Source organism: Manis javanica, chromosome 12 (assembly GCF_040802235.1).
Source record: "Manis javanica isolate MJ-LG chromosome 12, MJ_LKY, whole genome shotgun sequence".
In the NCBI taxonomy this organism is placed as follows: domain Eukaryota; kingdom Metazoa; phylum Chordata; class Mammalia; order Pholidota; family Manidae; genus Manis; species Manis javanica.
The window spans coordinates 23331271-23352164 of NC_133167.1; the positions used below are offsets into that span (position 1 = coordinate 23331271).

Below are 20894 nucleotides of genomic sequence, written 5' to 3' on the forward strand. Positions count from 1 at the left end.
GTAGCTCAAATCTCCTGCTACTAACAATCATTTACATGCAATCACAATATGCAGAAGTGGAAACTAAGTTTGGTTGGAGTGCAGAAAAAAAACATCTGTTATTTCCTAATGGGTAAAGATCTGTTTTATAAAAATGTTGGTCTTAAACGTAGTCTTCATGTGTTTCCAAATAGTCAAAACTGCAAGAGTTCCAAGCAGTCTCTTTGTGACTAAAATCAAAGAAAGCACCATTATATTTTAATAGACTAATTTTTTTTTGCCAGAACTATGGTATTTCTACCAGAATATTAATGTAGGAAAGAACTGCTCCATTTTATTTTCATATCTTTGCATAAGATTTTGTTTACAATGCCATTATCCACAAAAGCCTTCCATAGAGTATTTTTTTTCTTGTAATTAAAACAGTAGGAATTAATGACAGATTGGGGAAGCTTGCTGTTTTTGTAATAATGAATTGGACTATTTGAATGGGTAAAAAATGTTAATACAGTGATTATTTCAGACTGAGCTAAGTCTTGTCATAAAAGATAAAAGTATTAAATTTGCATTAGATGTTTTTAAAATGAAATTGAATACTGTGAAGCCATAAAGGTAGTCCAACTTTGCCAAACATAATTATTACAGTTGTAAAGGAATATGGAAGTTATGATTCAAATAAATTCACTCTGACAGCAAAGTAAACCAGTGTTTTTTCTAACCCAAGGTCATCAGTTTCATTAAATCCATATATTTAGTTCTTCAGCTTCAATATACTCTTTTTAAGTGTTTTATAGAGCACCTATTGTTTTCTTAAAGTTAGGACCCTTTAGCTAAATGTTGTATAGAGTGACATGGGAAAAAAATCATCTCTCATTTAAGGGGGCATTACGATTAGCATGTATAATATGGGGGGAGGCACGGGGAGGGCTGTGCAACACAGAGAAGACAAGTAGTGATTCTATACCATCTTACTACGCTGATGGACAGTGACTGTAATGGGGGTTGTGGGGGGGGACTTGGTGAAGGGGGGAGCCTAGTAAACATAATGTTCATCATGTAATTGTAGATTAATGATACCAAAATAAAAAAAATCATCTCTCATTTAAAAAATATCTAACAGTTAAAAATTAAATCCTGTACGAGATGTGAATCATTTGTAACTAAAAATGGAGAGGAGATTGTTCTAAGGCAAATTGTTAAAATAAATCAAATAGTTAAAACTTCCTTGTTCACACAATGAAAAGGTACTCTGTCTTAATTGCCTCGTTGTTTTAGAATATGCATCCTGATGCTATACAGACTCTGATACTTTTGGGTTTTCATAATAAGCTTAAAATAAAGATTTTTAAAAATAGAATTCTGAAGAAACTGATTTTTTTAGATGGGAAGAAAGATTTTGTGACTTAAATGGTTGTTGGTGATGGTAATAAAAAGCTTTGAAGAAGAAACCAATCTCAAAATGCGTGCTAATGCCCCAAATCATTCTGGGTTTAGAAGTTTTTCCAACATTCGTTATGTTTTTACGAAGCTGTTTTGCCTGTCTGTCCTGATCTCTGCCTTCCTGTCATAGTAACTTGCTAATACTGTCCCTGGATGAACCCAAATAGCCAATTATCCTGTTTTGCAGCGTCTGAGAACAAAAAAATACTCATCAGTGGGTGCAATTACAAGCTTATGATTTCTATCTTACATTGACCCTCAATATTCTTTGGCAATCTTTACCGTTCTGTGAGCTTTCTTTCCCTCTCTCTGTGGACACCTACTTTGCTGGTGCACACAGAGAAATCTGAACAATGTTCCTTCTTTAGACCACTTCAGACCTCTTCTCCTTGTCTCATATTTCCTCTCATTCTCAGCATATGTTGCTGTTTCCTAATTTACGAAGTAAAATAATGATAGAAGGACATGAACTTCTCCACCATTGCTCTCTTCAAACACTCAGTGTTTCCTTCATTGCCAATTCAGGAAAGCATTTTTTCTTCCTTTGCAAAGCCCACCTGCCCACCTGCACTCCTGACCCTCTCCCAGCTGCAGCATTTCTCCACCATCTCTTCTCGTCCTGTACCATCAATCTCTCCTGACTCACTGACTCCTCCCAGGCATCCGTATGTCAGTTCCCCAGGGGTGGCTGATGACCAGCCTCAAACTTGTCTCCTCTTCCTAAAATGACTGCCTACTTGTTCATTTACTTTTTACTAAGGGCACATTTCTTTTGTTGACCACTGTTCCTCAAATCCTTGCTCTCCCCTGGGTCCCCTGCAATCTAGTGGATTTCACCAAGGCCACCAATTGCTGTGGACTGAATTGTGTCCACCCTGCCAAGTTCACATATTGAAGTCTGTTAACTTTAAAAAGAGCAAAGAACAATTCTATTAAGTACAATATAAGTTTACTTGGGAATAGTGGAGGAATTGCAATTTGGGACAAGCAAGCAAAAGTGAACCATAGGTAAGTTGAAGACACAAAGAGAAGGTCAGCTTTTATTAGGTTTAAGGAGGAAATTGGGGAGAGTCATTTTGAAGAAAAGTTTGTTGTAGAAGAACAAGAGGTGGAGGTTGTAGAGGTTTCTCATTGGCTGTAAGCGGTGGTTTGTGCATTGTTAATGGGCAAGGAGATATAAAATAAGATAGAAAATTCCTATGTGAAAAATGTCCTCCATTGTTGAAATGATTATTTTAATCTTCTTCTTCCTGCTGATTATGGAGGCTGCAAGTAGACATGTATGAGAGAGCTGCTCCTCTACATGGCATTCCAACTCCATTTTGGATGAGGTTTCCTTAATTTTTTAATTTTCACAAGCCCTAACCCCAATGTAATGGCATTTAGAGGTGGAAGGTAATTAGGCTGAGATCTTGTTTGGATGCCACAGTCTCCAGAATTGTTATAAATAAGTTTCTGTTGTATAAGCCACCCAGTCTATGGCATTTTGCTACAGTGGCCTGAGATAACCAATAGATTTAGGTTCAAATAATGGGGCACCGCTGTAACCCATATGTGAACCTGTGGAAGCAGCTTTGGAACTGGGTAATAGAGTTTTCAGATGCATGCTGGAAATATGGACTTGAAGGGTGATTTTGGTGAAGTCTCAGGTAGAAATGAGGAACACGCTATTGCAAACTGGAGGAAAGGTGATTCTTGTTACAAAGCAGCAAAGAATCGACTGAATTGTATTTGTGTTCTAGTGTTTGTGGAAAGTAGAATTTGTGAGCAATAAAATTAGTTAATCAGAGAAGATTTCTAAACAAAGTATTGAAGGAGGTTTTGGTTTCTCCTAGTACCTTATAATAAAATGTGAAAGGAGAGAAATGAATTGAAGAAGTAATTGTTAAGTGAAAAAGAACTAAAACTTGAAGATTTGGAAAATTCTCACCTCAGTCATATTGAAAACAATGAGAATCCAAGTTCTGAAGAGAACACCAAGGGTATGATTGGAATAGCACTTAACAAAGAGTTTATGGGATTATATGAGCAGAAATTCTGCTAGTTTGAACTGAAGGGGATGGAGACAGAAAAAATGAAGGAAGGTTGTTGGATTCTCTCAGTAGTCCTTGGGATAGTGGAGCTATGTGATTGTGAACATGCCTGTTCTCTAAGAAGAGGAGGAAATGTCCCCAGAGGCAATTCAGAAATCATCAGGACCACTACCTTCGGCTTACCCAAAGCCACAGGGCCAGGGCTGCACTGTGGAGCTGTGGGCACTGGGGCAGAACTCCTGCCCAGCTCCTGTGGGGACAGGACCACCACCCCGGTGACCCCTAAACACAGAGCAAACCAAAGAGAATTATTCTCAAGCCTTAAGAGATGATAGAATTCACTTTGCTAGGCTCCGGATTTACTTAGGACCCATCACCCTTTCCTTCTTTCCTGTTTCTCTCTTTTGAAATGGAAATAATATCTTTCCTATACCTGGCCCCCATTTTACTGTGGTAGCAACATGTCTGGTTTCACACGTTAATAGCTGGAGAGGAATTTTGACTTAGGATGAATCATACATCAGTTTTCATCAGTATCTAAGAGATATTTAGACGAGACTTTGAAATATATTTTGCATGTCAGAAGGAAAGGAACTTTAAGGGGCTAGGAACAGAATGATAGGATTTGTGGTGGTCTGAGATGACGAATACATCAATACTCCCATTTTAAAACTTGAGGGTCCCATTCAGTCAAGAGATCCTTCTTGACTCTTTATTGCTCAGGACACTGTCACTAGTTTCACCCTCTTGAAATTCTCTCCTATTTCCCCTCTACCTCCTGATACCACCCTGTCCTTGTTCTTTTGCCATGAATCTGACCATTACTTTTAGTCACTTTTGCTGGTTTCCCTTTTTGTTACCTACTCATTTAATAATGATGTTTTTCCTGAGTTTGACCTGGAAAATACTTCATTCTCTCACCCTTTTATGGCTTTATTATCACTGATAAGCTACCATTTTTATCTGCTGCTCTCAACCTAAAATTAATTATCCAAATTGCTGCTTAGTCAAACACTAACCATTGCTCTCCAAGATAGTATTATAACATCCTAATCAATCTCTCTGATTCTTTCTAATCTCTTTTATTCTCATCTTTTCTTCACACAGTGCCAAATCTGATCATGTCAATTTATTTCATCAAAACTTTCAGTGAGTCCTTCTCACATCATATTAAGTCAGTACAATTAAGGTAGACACTTAATTGTGGCACTTATAGCCTTTATTAATTTATGTCCCATCCTCATATAACTTCTTGTATTTCCCAAATATACTATTACCTTTTAAGGCTCTCTGTTTTTTAAAATGCTTTTCATCCTGTCGAGAATAATCTTACTATCTTATAGCCAAAAACAGAAATTGTTACATTCCCTTTTTTCTGTACTTTCAGAACCCAGCTATGAACAACATGAAGGAAACACTCTGTCAACTGTATATGTAAAACAATTATCAGGGTGCCCAGCAGCAATACCTATCCAGTAGATGACTATTGAGAGAATCAAGGAAATTCTCTTTATTCTTCAACTATATATAGAGTGAATTGTTTATAGAATAAATATTGCACACACAATAAGCTACCAAAGGATCAACAGAGAATAAATACTTGGTCTTTCTTCCTGTTAGTAGCTGATAATCTAATCAAATATGCATACATATGTGCAAATATAAGGTCACCCCAATTTCCATGCAAAATATATTCATAAAAGAGACAAAAGTAAAAATCTTAAATGTGCATGATAGATCTAGATGTTGTAAGTTGCATTAAATTACACATAACTTAAGAGTATCATAAAATATTTAATGCATTAATTTAAATGTGTATATTTCATTCAGTATCAGGCTTACATTCCATCTTTTCTGTGAGAACCTCTGTAATCAACACAGCCTCTAATTTCAGCATCCTTATTGTTTTCTCGGTTTGTCTTAATTTTATTACATTCATGAGAAGATTTTTCTCATTTTCACTTTCCACCCTATTTTCTTCTTACATGAAGGTGAAGTATCATTCATAAAGTGTACAAAGAAACCCAAGTGTGTAGCACAGAAGTGTCACTGAATTAAACTCTGATAAGAAAGACAGCATTACCGATACGTATTTGCTTGTTGATGGATGATCTTTGGGATTCTGAGTATAAAACTACACTTGCGAATGTCAGAGAAGATCTTGAGTTGTTTGAAAGCTGAAATTTTGAAAAATAAAAATCATCTATAATGCAAGGTACAGGACAATACAAGCAATAATGATAATTAACAATGTTTAGTGTCTACTGTTGACCAGGTACTGTTATAAGAGTTTTACATGTTGTAGGTCATTGAAGTCCCGTAACAACCTTATGAGAAAGGTGCTATTATTATCCCTATTTTATAGATGAACATACTGGCAAACTGAGAAACTAACTCACATGGATAAGGTCTCACAGCTGAATTTAGTGAGTGACTGACAAATATTGCAGCCTGGGAAGTTGTGTCTAGAGCTAGCACTCATCATTGTCAAAGATGGACAGGAACAGGCTGAGAATGCCCATGGTTTTGGGTGGTGTGTGTGTATTTTCAACTTCTTTACATATGATATATTAACTGCATAAAACTATAAACTGGATAGGATCACAGATCAAGAGAGCCGCTTTCAAACTCCATTTGGCACTGTGCATGAGCAACACCCTGATTGCCCTACCTTTGTAGAGAAACAGATAGTGTTTAGCACAAAACCCCAAAATTCTTTGGAAATAAAAATATTCAATAAGTAATTTACAACATATATGCAAGTAAACTTGAAAATTAGCAGCTATTTAATATTTTTTAAAAAAGAGCAAAAGGATGATACAGTAAAAATCATCACTAAAAATAGAAAATGACTTCCAATAATATTAAACATTAATTACCCGCTTTCTACTTCCTTTATTTTTAATTGTTATGAGACTGTATGTTTATATTTATTATTCCTGGTAGTTCCTTGCCTCCTAACCTAGTGATTCAAAGGCAGTAGAAGGAATATGGAAATCAATCAACTGACTACTATTGATTAACTGTCTAACATACAATGGAATCGGTAACTGTGAGGAGGGTCAAACTGAGTTAAGTCATGTCAGCAGGAACACTCCATTCACAGCTCCAGGCAGTTAACAATCTACAAAGGTTTGGAGCAAAAGAATGAAAGGTGGTCAGATTAAATCTTAAGCTTTTAGGATTTGAGAAGCCAAAATATAGCTTTCTCCTTCCAATACTCACTTTCATTTTTAATTCTCTTTAAAATAGTTGACAAACAAACTAATCAGGTCAGTAGCTGAGTGCTCAATTGGGAATCAAATATATCTGACCCTTTTCCTACTCTTCACCTGTAACTGATAACATTGCAGAATATGCTACATAGGACTTCGAAAACTCGAGCATGGACTACGCAGCCTAATTTATAAACATATGTTCTTTCTGCTTTATGAAATAACTTTGATTTAGTCACACACAGAAAGTTGTTTACGACAATGCTTGATAATCTCAGGTTTTCATTTTAAATAAATAGTTGGATCCATAGATACATAGAAATAGGGGAAATTGGACCTAAGAAGGTCATATAATAGAGTGACGCAGTATACTTGGAGTAAGGGAAGACTTTGTGGAGGAAATGAGATCTAATTTGTGTTCTAAGAGAGCATTAGGTTTAACCAGGTCTGTGTCTGAAGCATGGTTGGAGGCGTGCAGCTGTGTGTGAGGGGGTGTTCAGGGAAAGGGAGCAGTCAGTGCAAAGATGGAGGAGCCAAGGTAAGTTTCATGTTGACTTTTGGGCCACAGAGTTGCAGCTGAGGAATTCCAAGAAAAGCTAGAGCAACAGAGGCTAGTTGCTTGAAGATGTTTTTTGGCTGCAGGAAGGAAAACATGGTTCAGCATTACACACCTGACAACGTGTGTGTGTGTGTGTGTGTGTGTGTGTGTGTGTGTGTGTGTGTGTGTGTGTGTGTGTGTGTGTGTGTGTGTGTGTGTGTGTGCATGTTTGTTGGGGGGTAGTAGAAGAAGAGAAAATGATGCAGATTGCATGGGGCCAAAGAGAAGAGAATTAAGCAGGGAGATGTACTAGTCTTCCATGCCTACCTCTTGGACTAAGTCTGAGACTTTAAAGAGTCAGGAACTACAGTTATGGAAGAAAATTGTAAGGGGACTGTTTGAGACTAAGGTCTCAAGGATAGCTATTAATATAGCTTGAGGCAAAATGTGGCACAGTGTTCAGAAGCAGCCAAAGCACTTTGCTAAGACTTTGTCAAAGAGAGCAGGTACCTGAGCAGGTGAACTGGATGGAAGGGCACCATTCACTCTTCTGAGGTATAAACTGCAAATTCTGAAGCACCAAGAGATAGTAGCCCTGACAAAGACATTAGCATTTCCTAGGGGCTCCCACAGAATGGAGGATAACCAGATGCAGATGTCAACGAAGAACCCTGAGAAAAAGAACCAAGAGTATTTCTGAACATCTGTGAGGCTCCCCGTGGAACCCCAGAACTATCTGTAAAAGGCTTCTCAGGGGCAAGCAGCTACGGGTGCTCTGCAAGCAGAGTGGGCCAAGAAAGGGCAAAATCTGTGTTATTCCTGCAACACCATATGCATCTCCAGGTTGAAGAAGACAGCAGAAACTCAGACGACCACCTCTTGCCAATTTAAAGAGAAATAGACTATTCTCTCTTTTATATTTATGTGATGATATCTGATCCTTCTATGATGCTGTTGGGCTAGGAAATGAGCCAGGCCTAAAGCAGGAATCTCTTTCTCTCACACCCTCATACAGAGACTAAAGACGAAGCCCCAGAATTCTGTCAGAGGGAGAGTGCAAAGGGTGAAATAAAGGAAATGGGCTTCCAAAGCAACTGTTAGGGATTGAAATATGAACTGGAAGCTCTGGTTCAGATCCTTCAGAGGATTTTGAGGTGAAAGAAACATGATTAAGAAGAGCATGGGTCAGAGCAGGCAGCTGGGAAGTAGCTGGGTGAGTTCTAGCTGGGAGGACATGGGCACCACCATAGGGAGTTTTACATGGGCTGGGTAAGCCTCTGCATAGGTGGCCAGGTCTGTTGGCATCCAAATACACGAAAGGAAGAGTTGAATTGAACGACACATGTATGTGGATGCTAAATTGGCTCAAATCACATGAGAGCTTTTACTGTCTAGGAATTTCACATTTTTTTTCATGGGCAGATACTTTTTAAAAATATTCAGCAGTTTTAAATAAACTCAACTGCCTGGACTCATAAATGAAAAAACGCATTTAAGAAAATAGTTATCAAAATGTTTTAGCTCTGTATGATGGCAGAAGGTTTACTTTATAATAAGGCTACCTCATAAAAATTGATATAATTTTCTTAAAAAGGGGAATTGTATATACATATTCCCACCCACGGAACTTCCTGGTTTTTGACCAGTAGCATGCCACTCTGTGAAACTCCAGAATGTTAGGAATGATCTGTCGCTGCTCAATTATAACTAAGGTGTCAGACATTCAATTTCCTCCTTATAGTGTCTGAGTATATTTGCACAATATGTGTGCTCAGAGAAAAGCTCAGCTTCTATCTGTTAATCTAGAGGTTACTGTATTAATAGGTTGCACACTTCATTGATTTTTAATTAATTTCTAAAGAGACACAAGGATAACTACTAAAGCCCACAGACATCTCTGTTCTCATTGCAATCCACACCTTTATTGATCGGTTGCCTAAGGACCAGAAGGAATCCATTTTAAGTATACTTCCCTGAGAGAGTGTGGACACTACGATTCACTCCTCTCATCAAAATCATGTTGACAAGAGGTCATTGACCGGGGGGAGAACTTAGCATGTTTAATATTCCTTCAATCCAGGAAGATGAGCTTTTCCCACAATTTATTTAGTAGGAAAGCAGTGGCTTCTGACACATGCTTTTTTAAATCATTTCTTTGTTGTTTTTTTTATTTTTATTATTATTTTGTTTCTTTAAGGGAGTTTTGAGTCCCAGGGAGGCTGTCCTGAAAATTCTCCCAGTGGAAATTTCCAAAACCTTGTGAAGGGTGCAAATGAAATTTCTGAAAAACTATTTGAAGAAAATGTAGGGAACTAGAAGAAAAGCTTCCATTATCCCTGCCAGCATCAGGAATCTGTAAATGGCATCCTCATTTACTCTCTCTGGTATCCCAATATCACCATGTGGGGTTTGGCTTAAGTGTGTGGGGTTTGTTTTCCTCCATCCCATCATAAAAATACATATACTGAGAAACAGTTAAATGTAGGCCATCTTTCAATTGTTGAAAATGCATAGTTGAATTCAGATAGTTGGTCTGGAGACACCATCCTAGGGAACTCAGCAAAACTAAAGAGGTTTGTTTTATAAGCTTCAAATATTTATTATATATGAGATTTTTCTCTTCATTGAATTCTTAGATCATCCATTGTCTATATAATACTTACTAGTTATATATGCAGCCCTTTGCTAGATTCATGTTTGGCTTTGCAAGCCTATTGACTATGATTTTATGTACATGGTCAACATGTGCAATAATTAAGATTGATGCCTCTGGAGTCGAGCTGCCTGGAGTCAAATCTTGGTTCTTTCTCAGCTTTGTTCTGCATTATCATCCTTTGAAAATTACCTTACTTCCGTCTCCTCAATTTAAAATGGGAATAATAGTAGTACAGATCTCAGTAGGTTCTTGTGACTTTCCTCTACAAAGCACTTAAAGCAGTCTCCTGGTACAGAGTGCTTAAATAAATGATAAATATTTTATATATAAAAACATGTATAATGATAACATACACAATTATATTTTGTCTTCCCCATCTGATCTCAGTGTTCTCAATTATGAAAAAATGTCTCAATGTGGTATTTTCTGTGGGGACTCTTATTACTATCGTTTGTCCAGACTTTCCTACACTAAACTCAATACTGAATAACAGACGTTTTTATATTGGTAAGCAAATTTATAGAACTTCACAAATATAGTTCGTGTTTAATTCAATTTTGTTTGTGGTGCCAGAGATGGAGGTAAGTTTGGTACCCATCAATAGGGGAATAGGCAATAAATTGACAGTGCATGCCTGTGTTATATGTGTATAAGTCTGTGTGTTTGTGTGTATAATTTAATGCAATGATGGGAAGCAATAAACTGGATTCCATATAGCAACAGGTTTGAATCTAAAAAAGCATAATGAGTAAAACATGGTTATTATTTAATATACAGTAGTATTTATGTATTAAAAATAACAAAAATTTTAAAGATGTAGATAAAATGAAGAAGCATATGGATGATGGACTGGAAGGATATGCACTTAAAATGCTATTGTGAGTATTTATGATGGATACAAGAATGGGATTGGAATAGAGGATAGAGGGGAACAATGATAATAGCATGCATGAATTATGGAGTATGATTAGCTTGAAATTCTGTGTACCTGCGATCCTAAAAGAAAAAGATACACCTTGCCTTGGGTTGGCTCCCAGAGAAGAGTCTCTCAGACAAATCTGCATGCAGGAAGCTTTTTCTGAGTGTTCTTATACACCTACAAGGCAATTAAAAAGCAATACTAAGGAGAGGGAAAAGGTGAGCTTTGATGAAATTGCAACAAAGGTCCTATCCAATCCCATGGGGAGCCCTACAACTGGATTATGTCTTCATAATTGTCCAAGAGGGTATAACCTTTGTCCTGCATCAACCAATTGCTGGATGTGGCTGCCTCCTGTGAGAGGGCAAAACCCCAGCCAGAAAGCAGTTGGGGTGGGGATGTCAATGCTCCAAAACTGATGCCGCTGAGACAACAGCCATCAGCAGCAAACACTTCCAGAAGCTGAGAGTGTGTGTGCTTCGGTCCTGAAAAGGTTTCTGGGTGGTATACCATAGCATCTACCATATGCATGTGTGTGTGTGACTCACACCCACAGACTCAGATATATTACTGGGACTGCTTATGAAAAAATATATGTCAGATATCAACAATGTTTTCATTACACATTATTAAAATGACAGAAACTCAGTCCAGTATTTTAAAATCTCCTTAAGAACTGCTTTTGAAGAGCATAGGTGCGATTGGAAGGTGTGAAAATTGACCATGAGTATTAACTTCAAGTCAGTAGAAAATGGCCACATGAATCTGTTTTTCCTCCTCGAGAAGATAATAAGAAGAACATTCAGAGACCAACAGAATGAGAAACAGAAGTTACTACTGCTAACAGTGCTGAGTAACCATGAGTAGTAACTTTAGCTGCCTTTTCTTTTTCTTACAATGGCTGAATTGCATTTTAATAAGATGGTTGTAAGTGAGGTTATTTATTTAGCAAACCCATAGTATCTTAGAATAGTGAATGTTCTAGGTGTTTTATAATCATTAAGGCATTGAATCCCAAGACAGTCTTCCAGGTAGGTACTATTATTATTCCCGTTTAATGGCTAAGGAAAGTGAACCACACAAATAAAGCATCCAGGGTCACACAGCTAGTGAGTAGCCAGGGTTTTATTCTGGAGTCTGTCATCTTAAACACTGGATGCACTAAACTGACTTCCACTAAAATATATTCACAGCTCTCACTAAACATTTGAAGACAGGCATCTACTCTACTTATTTCTTTACTGTTCTCTGTGTCTATTATTGGCCCACAATTTAATATTTTAGATAGATATATTTTACAGTCCCATCTATCATGGAATAAAAATGTAAAGCTAGAGGACACCTCAGAGATCATTTAGGGCAATCTGTCACTTTTATAGGAAGGTGAAGTGAGTGCCTGTGGTCATAAACCCAGCAAGCAGCATGTCCAGGACTTCTGTCTTGGAGCACAGTTCGGTATTCTTTCTACTTTGCCATGAACCAGCTTTTGCTGGTAGGAAAGCCTTCTCAGTTGATTCAATTACAGAGCACCCTTAGTTTCTTTTCATGTACTATTTGGAGAAAATCAGTTACTTCATCCAAAAAAGTCCCCTTTCTTCTTGAGCATGTTCGTTTTAGTTGAATTTTTTTACCCTCTCAGGAATAGAATTACTTTTAGAAGGAAAGGTTGAAAAGAGGAGTTATTTTCATTTGAAGCTAGCTTCTAGCTTTCCTGAAGCTTCCTGTTATTAAGAAAGCTTCAGGTTATTAGAATGAAAACAGAAAAAAAAAATGTAACCTTGCTAACTCCAGGGATTAAATGCCTATGAGAGCTGACTACAGCTTGTAATTTTTTAGCTTCACACATGTGTTTGATGAAATTGTGGCATTGCCTATACATGGGAAGCAAATATTTGTTGTCAGAAATAGTCTGGTGTCTCTTTCCTTCCCTTGGTTTCCTGCAGCTCAGTGGGTTACATTTTCACATTGGATTAAACATAATAATAGTGCATTTTTACTAGACAACTGTGACTCATAAAATTGAAGAAGGTCATTGCTGGGTGTTCATCAATACTGATATTTTAAAATTAAGTCAGTCACTGATTATTTTTTTCCATATAGAAGTTTATATGAGTCAATTCAAACCAAAGATTAAAACTTTAAGTCAATTGTAATGAAATTATCCTTGAATCTTTGTATTAAAGTGCATTTCAGAAAGTGAAGAAAAATTTGACTTTCCCTATATATTGATGCACATTTTAAGAGATATGAGCAAAACAGAAAATAAGTACTTATTTAAATTTTTTTAAGTCAAAGAAAAATTTCCCTATTTATTGATGCCCATTTTAAGAGATATGAGCAAAACAGAAAATAAGTATTTTATTTAACTTATTGAAAGCTCATTACAGCATATATAGCAAGTAGGAAAAGTAGTAAAATTCTGAATGGTTTGGCTAATACTAAATTCTGAATAGTTTGAGTAAAATCAGATATGTAATACTTGGATCAAAAAATAGACAAAATGTACCTACAATACATCTACCAAGAATTCCTCTCAGTGCAGGGTGGTAAAAGCAGATACTTTAGTATAGCAAATCTACCATTTTATTTACCCAAGGGAAACACTCTGCAGTATTGAAAACTTTTTGACCTATCTCATTCATGACCTATATATTCACTAAATTCCTGAGTACATGATGTATTTATGGAGGGTACCAAATCTTTTAATAGAGCCCCTATTTTTTCCTTCTCTTTTATGACAGCATCCTCAGGTGAATCATTATTAAGATAATGCTTTGAACAGTAATAATTCTGAAATTTGTATCCACACATTAATCACAATGGGTAGGTTATGGGTATATATATCAGTATTTGCAAACATTTATTGAACACCTACTGTGATATATTAGTTGAGGTTCACAGATTTTCTGAAACAGACAATTCAATTTAATGGGGGTAAGTTATTCTTGTACACACTAGGGCTGTTGATATCTATCTGTAAAATGATTAATAAAAGCTTGCATGTTCTGCATTTACTACATGCCAATTACTATTTAAGTGCTTCACATATATAAACCTACTTAATCTTGACAACACCAGTGGGATAGGTGCTACTGTGGCCATTTTAGAAAGGAAGGTGAGTGACAGAGAAGTTAATTAACTTGCCAGAGTAACACAGCTAGAACATGGCAGAACTGGACTTGGATCAAACCAATTGACTCCAGAATCTACCCTCAAATCCATTCCACCATCCTGTACTCTGTGGCCAAAGCAAGAATCAAGTTCTTAATCGACACAATTCAAATTCCTGCTAAATTTTAAAAGCTTCTATAATCTAGCTTGATTTTAAATGTAACTATGAACAAGACTATCATCTCCATTATGCCCTGAAATTCATAAAAACATCTGATAATTTTTTTCCTGTAAAATAACTAGGATTTTTTAAAGCTATATGACTTCACTGTGTATGTTATTTTCTACACGCCTACATGACCCTGTGACTCATCAAGCGAGGGGTGTAGGCTTAAACATGCCAACTTTATTGAGTCCCACAGCAATACATCAAATCCCAGTTCTACCACTCTTTGGTGGATGACTTGGAACAATAAAGTTGACCTCCCTTAGCCTTGGTTTTCTCATATTTAAAATGGGATGGAAACAGATCTCTTAGGATTAAGTTAACCTCCCAGTGCAGAAGTGTTTAGGTTAACTCATGCCATGTTCTAAGTACTGAAGTCGATGTTAGCAGTGGTTGGTGTGTAAGTATAATAACATTAACGCAAAATGTATTCCTCCTGAGCTGGCAGGGCGAGGGCTGGGAGTTGCTACAGGGCAGAGTAAGAGGTTTCTTTTCAACCAAGGCCTCATTGTCCCTCTATCATAATGAATGGCCCTTCTTTAATCATCTTCCAACTTCAAGGGGCTTGATCCAATTTATTTTTGTCACTGCTTTTCTAATAACTGCCTCCTTAATTGCATCACACTCTGACTTAAGGAGTGATTTTATTTTGAAGGAATCTCACAGAGAATGTGACTCTAATGAGATCTTCCTGAAAGAAAATCCTATCTTAATGACTGTGATGTGGAGAAACCTATTGTGAGCAATCCACAGATGATGCAACACTCTAATCCAGGGTGTGAAAACACAACTAAGGTGGCAGTCATAATTAATGACTTGAAAGTGTACAACTGTACAGTAGCGTCTCATCATTACAAAGCAGTCATACAAATGTATTTTGATGGCTTGGTAATGATATAGATGTTTCTGTTTTCATTTCTTTTAATTATATTCAGGTGGGTGGGGGAAGCAGAATAGAGATTATCATCTAGTTTTCTGAATTGAGTTCACATTATTTTGAAAAAAATAACTTTTTCTGGACAAATAGCATTTAGGTTTAAGATACCGTATCACCTGCTGAGGTTTTGTGTATAGATTATCAAAGAATTTTTGGAGTTTCTGAAATTTCATTTGTATGTGTCATTAGAGTCAAGTTTCTTAGTGAATATTGCTTCCCTATTGGCATAATATATATCACTCTTCCTGCACATGTTTAAGAAATATATGTTTACATTAGAATATCTAGTTAAAAGAATCTTTATCCACTTATATTAGAAAAGTCAAAAGAATCATTCTCAATTTACTTTTCTCATTAGTCACTCAATTACCAAAGTGGTTATTTTATTTTATAACTTACCTTGAAATTGTCCTCTCCTTAAAATTCCTCTGGCCTCATTTAGTTGAAGACTCAGACACTCATGCCTGTAGTTGCTGGATGAGTAGCATAAATGATTTCAGCAGAACTCTTGAAAAGTGAGAGCAAATGGTGGGATTCTGAGAAACTAGAGAATGGATGCCCTCAATGGGATACAGTCAGTATTCAGCTAAAGAGGGTTTTGAAACTTGCCCAGTGTGGACCAAAAAAGATACAAAAAATGAATATAGCTCAGGGATTGCTGATTTTCAACTTTTTTATGCCCTCATCACTTTTATTCAGGGGCAATGGCTCCTGACTTCATGATCTTTGTGTCCAATCCATCCTCTGTATTAGCACCAGGTGATGTTTTCAAGATTCCAGTGGTAATTATGTCACTCTCCTTTATAAAGGAACTTCTGCATGATCACACTAAATACTGCATGAAGTCCAAGTAACGCAAAGTCCAAATTCTTGACCATGACATCTAAGGGGCTCTTCTTGGATTTAACCTCTTCTTACCTTTTTCAGCCTCACTATGCACACCCTGCCTTCCCTGATACATAGTGCTTCAGAAATAGAGAATTACATACCTTTTTCCAAGGACTCCATGTTATTGATGCACCTGCATTTTTTCTCTCTAACTGCAGTTTTCTCCGCACCTTGTCCAAGTGAGGACATCATTCAAACCTTACCCAGGCCTCAGTACCTCTCTGAAGACTCCCCTCTTATGCAAACTTTCTGTTCCATACTACAAATGGTCCTCAAAATACAGCTCTCCAATAATGCCCTACATGCATTGCACCCATCCACTCAAGTTTCTATTCCATACCCACCCACTTTGTTAATAAGCTTCTGTCCTGCTTTAATGCACAGACCTTCTCTGACTCATTTTTGTTTCTCTGACCTCTAACACAGTGCCTGGAGATAACAACAAGCTAATATGCAGATTCACACACAATTATAGAGACTGGAAATTTTTAAATGTACAAGTCCTTTCAGTGATAAGGGACTTGATTTTTTTTTAAAAGGAATCTTTTTCCTAAAAAGTCAAAATGTTTGTTTTTGTCAACACACTTTCCATATTCTGATATGAAGATGATAAGAAAGATAAGGATGAATTTTTTTGTGGACATTTCCTAAAGGGATAAAATTATTGAAAATATTTTATCTCCAAAGCAATAAGTCTGTTTTTTTTTAATCATTCAAGTCATGTAAGGGCTATATGTTTTCATTTATTCTAACAACTTCCAATTTGATGTAACCAAACAGAAAGCACTGTTAGGAAAGAGTGCAAAACTCAATAAATCCCCGTTGTGCGTTGATTTCTGAAAACACTAATATATATGATGTCACCCAACTGCTGAGGGCTTGGACCATAGCAGGCAGCATCTCCACTGGTTGTGTTAAATGGGCATTTATATAGTGTTTGGCTCATGATGCTGTTTGAAGCAATCTTCTCTTGACACCACAGTGGGTATACGGCTCATAATTTGTGACTTGTGTGATTTATGTGTCTGTTTTCCACAGCTTTTATTTTGATATCAGAAACCATTAATCCTCCAAGTCCTGCAATTGTAATGTTAACTCCCAAGAGCATTGATTTGCAATTGGCAGGAGAGTATGCTTCAACTCTTTTATAATAATCTGATTTGTTTTGAATGACAATGTTTTTTTTACCACTGAAATCCTCAAATATAGAATTTCCTTTAACTCTTATAATAAAAATGTGCTCACTCAAATCTAGGCCTCTGAGTTTATTTCCTTAGTTTTACATTGACCTTTTAGTTAAGGTTGTTGTTTGGTAACTCTTTTAGTTTCCCTATTGCTGAAACATAACTAATACTTATTGCTCCTCTGGATTGTAGATAGATAGATAGATAGATAGATAGATAAATAGATAAATAGATAGATAGATAGATAGATAGATAGATAGATAGATAGATAGATAGATAGATAGATAGATTTGGCAATCAGCATACATCTTATTTTTAATTACTCTATGTTTTATGAAGAAAATACATGTTTTATAAAGGCTAGTTTGAGGATCATTATAAACTATGAAATTTCACCTGTGAGTTCTTATAATTACTAATGTCATTGAAGGTCCTTTTAAAATTATAGGCTCTTAGTGCCCCTAGGGTATACTTAATTTTTGCATAATTAATAAGAATAATATAATTCTTCAGCCTTGATAGAATCTATGATGGTGATTTTGGCACCATTAAACCTTCATCTGAAATTCTTTTAAAAATTATGGATGGGTGTGTTTGGAGCAGGTGTGTAGGGGGAAGATGACATGCAGCAGACATCATTGAGAAGAAAACAGTTAGGAGTATGTAGATCGGTCCGAGTATATGTCAGCTTATGTACCAACACACATGCACACCTCGCTAAGGGAAGTATTTGCAAAATATCATGTCTCTGGAAAAAAATGATCTAACATTTACCTCATAGGCAGGAAATTTATTCTTCTTTATAGAACTGGAAGGAGAAAAGGCCAAAAGCTATTTGTGGTTTCCTTTTTTATCTCCCAGGTTTTCCCTACTTTTGAAAATATTTTAGGATTCTAGCTTCACTTAGAGAAATCAAGAACTTGCACCTGAGTGCTGAGATACTCCTTTTTAGACCGTAGAAGAGTCTAGGCGTTAACTGACCATCTTTGGGGAACTTCATGTTTTTCAGGGAATGATGTACTTGGAAGAAAGACGGCTTGTTCATCGGGATTTGGCAGCCCGTAATGTCTTAGTGAAATCTCCAAATCATGTGAAAATCACAGATTTTGGACTAGCCAGACTCTTAGAAGGAGATGAAAAGGAGTATAATGCTGATGGAGGAAAGGTGGGTATCTTTTTGAGAGCAATATGGCTTGAAAGTTTAGTATGATATCCTTTTGTCTCGTATGTTATAGGAAGAAACCAATAAACCTGAATTCAGAGATTATAAAATCCCAGTTCTACCATTTTCCTTCTCTTTTGCCTGGGGTTAAAAAAAAAAGAAAAAAATATATTTACATTTATATTGTATTATATTACCAACTCCTATTTCTCAAGAGTAGCTACAATAAGACAGTGTGTGTCAGACGCAAGTGGTCCTTCTCAGTCCAGTGTTGGGAAGTGAGTGGATCCTTAGGCACTTTAGAAACTACGCTTTACTCCAGAACCATGTAAATTGTTTCACTGATCCTAAGAACATAGGATTGACAACTACAGAGAGACAAAACTTCTTTCTCATGGGCTAGAGAGAAGCTCGTCTGCTACTAAGAACCATTAAGTCCTGGAAATTTGATCATACTGTTTCAGTTTTAATCCTTTTTATAGCAGATACAACAGATGACTCTTACGTGGAATCTTACCTTCTTTGTTGTTGTTTTTATCTTGTATTATGGTGTATGATTTACCAATTTATTTATTATCTGACTCCACTAGAATGTAAGGTGTGATGTCCCAGGGATCTGAGTCGCTCCACTGCGTCTTCTACTTTTCCAGTTCTCCACCCTCAGGCCCTGCCTGACAACTGTGTTCCTGCCTCTCTCGCCCACCTTATGGTCTCAGTCCATCCCTTACTTTCAGCTCTATTCTTTCAAAAATTAACCTGCTGTTTAGGTTGCTGTTCTTGGCTAACCAACAGGGATATTTTCTTTTCATGTGGAGGTTCCTCTACCTTCACCTGTGGAAACTTAGCTCGGGAGAGGCCAAATGAAATGAGGAAATGAAACTATTACCTGTGGTGACCTAAAGCTTATGCTATCAAAGAAAGTTATTCATATGTCATATAAACATATTGATTATGTGCCTTTTCATCATGGGCCATCCAAATATATATATTATCAATATTTTGTAATGATAGGCTTTCAAATGCTTAACATTGATTTTTATATATCATTAGTATATTTTTATACTAAACTCATAATTATTTATATTCAAAGCTTATCACAAAGCAAAAGAATGCAATATTTACATTTTTAAAAATCACTTTTATAGTATTATCTGGCTTTTTTCTTGATTCTATTAGCCTATTTTCTCTGTTTACTACTTTGCAGCAGCAGTTTGAGGCCACAGCTTTGAAATTCACCACAAGATTGCATAGAAGTAGAAGTCTATAAATCACATGACTTCACTTGTCTTGAGAACATACAGCTGTAAGATTTGTCTAAAGCAAGATTCATTATAGCTTTAAGTGCCTAGTAACCATTAAGTCTTTATCAAGCCACCTGTGATTTAAACTTACTTCTTTCACACAGTGTCCATAGTCCATAAAGCCAGCTAACTCTGCCCATGGGGAAATTACTTTCAATGTGTCTTCTGTTCCTTTTCACTGAATATCATGATTCTGTCATAGAGTTACCTTGATGTCACCTTGGTGAGCAGCCAACCACATGATTTCCAAGACCTCTTTAGTTTTTAAGCTTTCCACTACAAAAATAGAAGTGTTTATCTTTATTCCATAGAACCTAATTATATTTGCAGCTATATAATGCTGCCCTTCGTGGTTGAAACTCATTCTGCTGACCCCTCATCAGCAGGATATGTGAGTTGAGTTGTTTTTCTTGTAGGGATGATGGATTTGTACTGATCCTTTCACACGGGTTTATGTAATTCCTATTTTGAAAATGGTACACAATTTCAATACTGGCTACCCAAGACATGGGAGAGCATTTGTGGCTGGGGAACAAAGCAAGGCTCACTTTGAAATTCATTATTTTAGGTGCTTTAGTGCCCAAATTTTATGAAAGGAGAAGAGAGTGGGGCAAATGTAGAAAGAGCACATTTCACCAGTGGCCTGAAATTTGTCTCGGGGTAGAAAAGGATAACTGAAAATGTAAGGAATCTCATTTTGGAGGAAGAATATAATATGACCATACTTTTAGAAGTACATGTGTTAGATGTTTAGAATTGGTATTTTGAGTCATACTGTTAACTAGTAACTGAATCAGTTAGTGAACATTAAGAGCCATAGAAAGTTATACTCATTATTTTACTCTTAACTGCTTAAGAAGCTTTTATAAGATAAACATATTTTCAGGTTAATTCACTTCAAGAATTTTATAAATTTCAATTCACTTTTTTCTTGTATTGAAAAATCTCATATTTATATTTTTATTTTCTACACATTCAGTAAGAAAAGTAAATAAATAATTGAGGTGAATCCAGAGACTCACATTTAGGAAATAAATATGGAAATGGCTTTTTATATAACTATAAAACTTTCACTTTTTATTTCTTTATAGATGCCAATTAAATGGATGGCTCTGGAGTGTATACACTATAGGAAATTCACCCATCAGAGTGACGTTTGGAGTTATGGTAAGTAAACCTTACTTGTAAATTAAGGCTTTCAAGACAAAAATAAATATATTAGATTCATGTGAAATATCTTAAGCCAAAGCTATTTGTTTGGAAATACCTTTTTATAACCCTTCTTTCCTAAAGGAATTAACTATT

General features: G+C 36.3%; 1 protein-coding gene across 5 annotated transcripts in view; it reads left to right on the plus strand.

Moving 5' to 3' along the window:
* Positions 1-20894, plus strand: part of ERBB4 (erb-b2 receptor tyrosine kinase 4) — a 1111691-nt gene that overhangs the window by 1033610 nt on the left and 57187 nt on the right. For all 5 annotated transcript variants that reach the window (XM_073218152.1, XM_073218154.1, XM_073218156.1 and 2 more), the window contains 2 exons: positions 18136-18291; positions 20681-20756. In XM_073218152.1, the coding sequence (XP_073074253.1) occupies positions 18136-18291; positions 20681-20756 (232 nt within the window). The remainder of the gene's footprint in view (positions 1-18135; positions 18292-20680; positions 20757-20894) is intronic.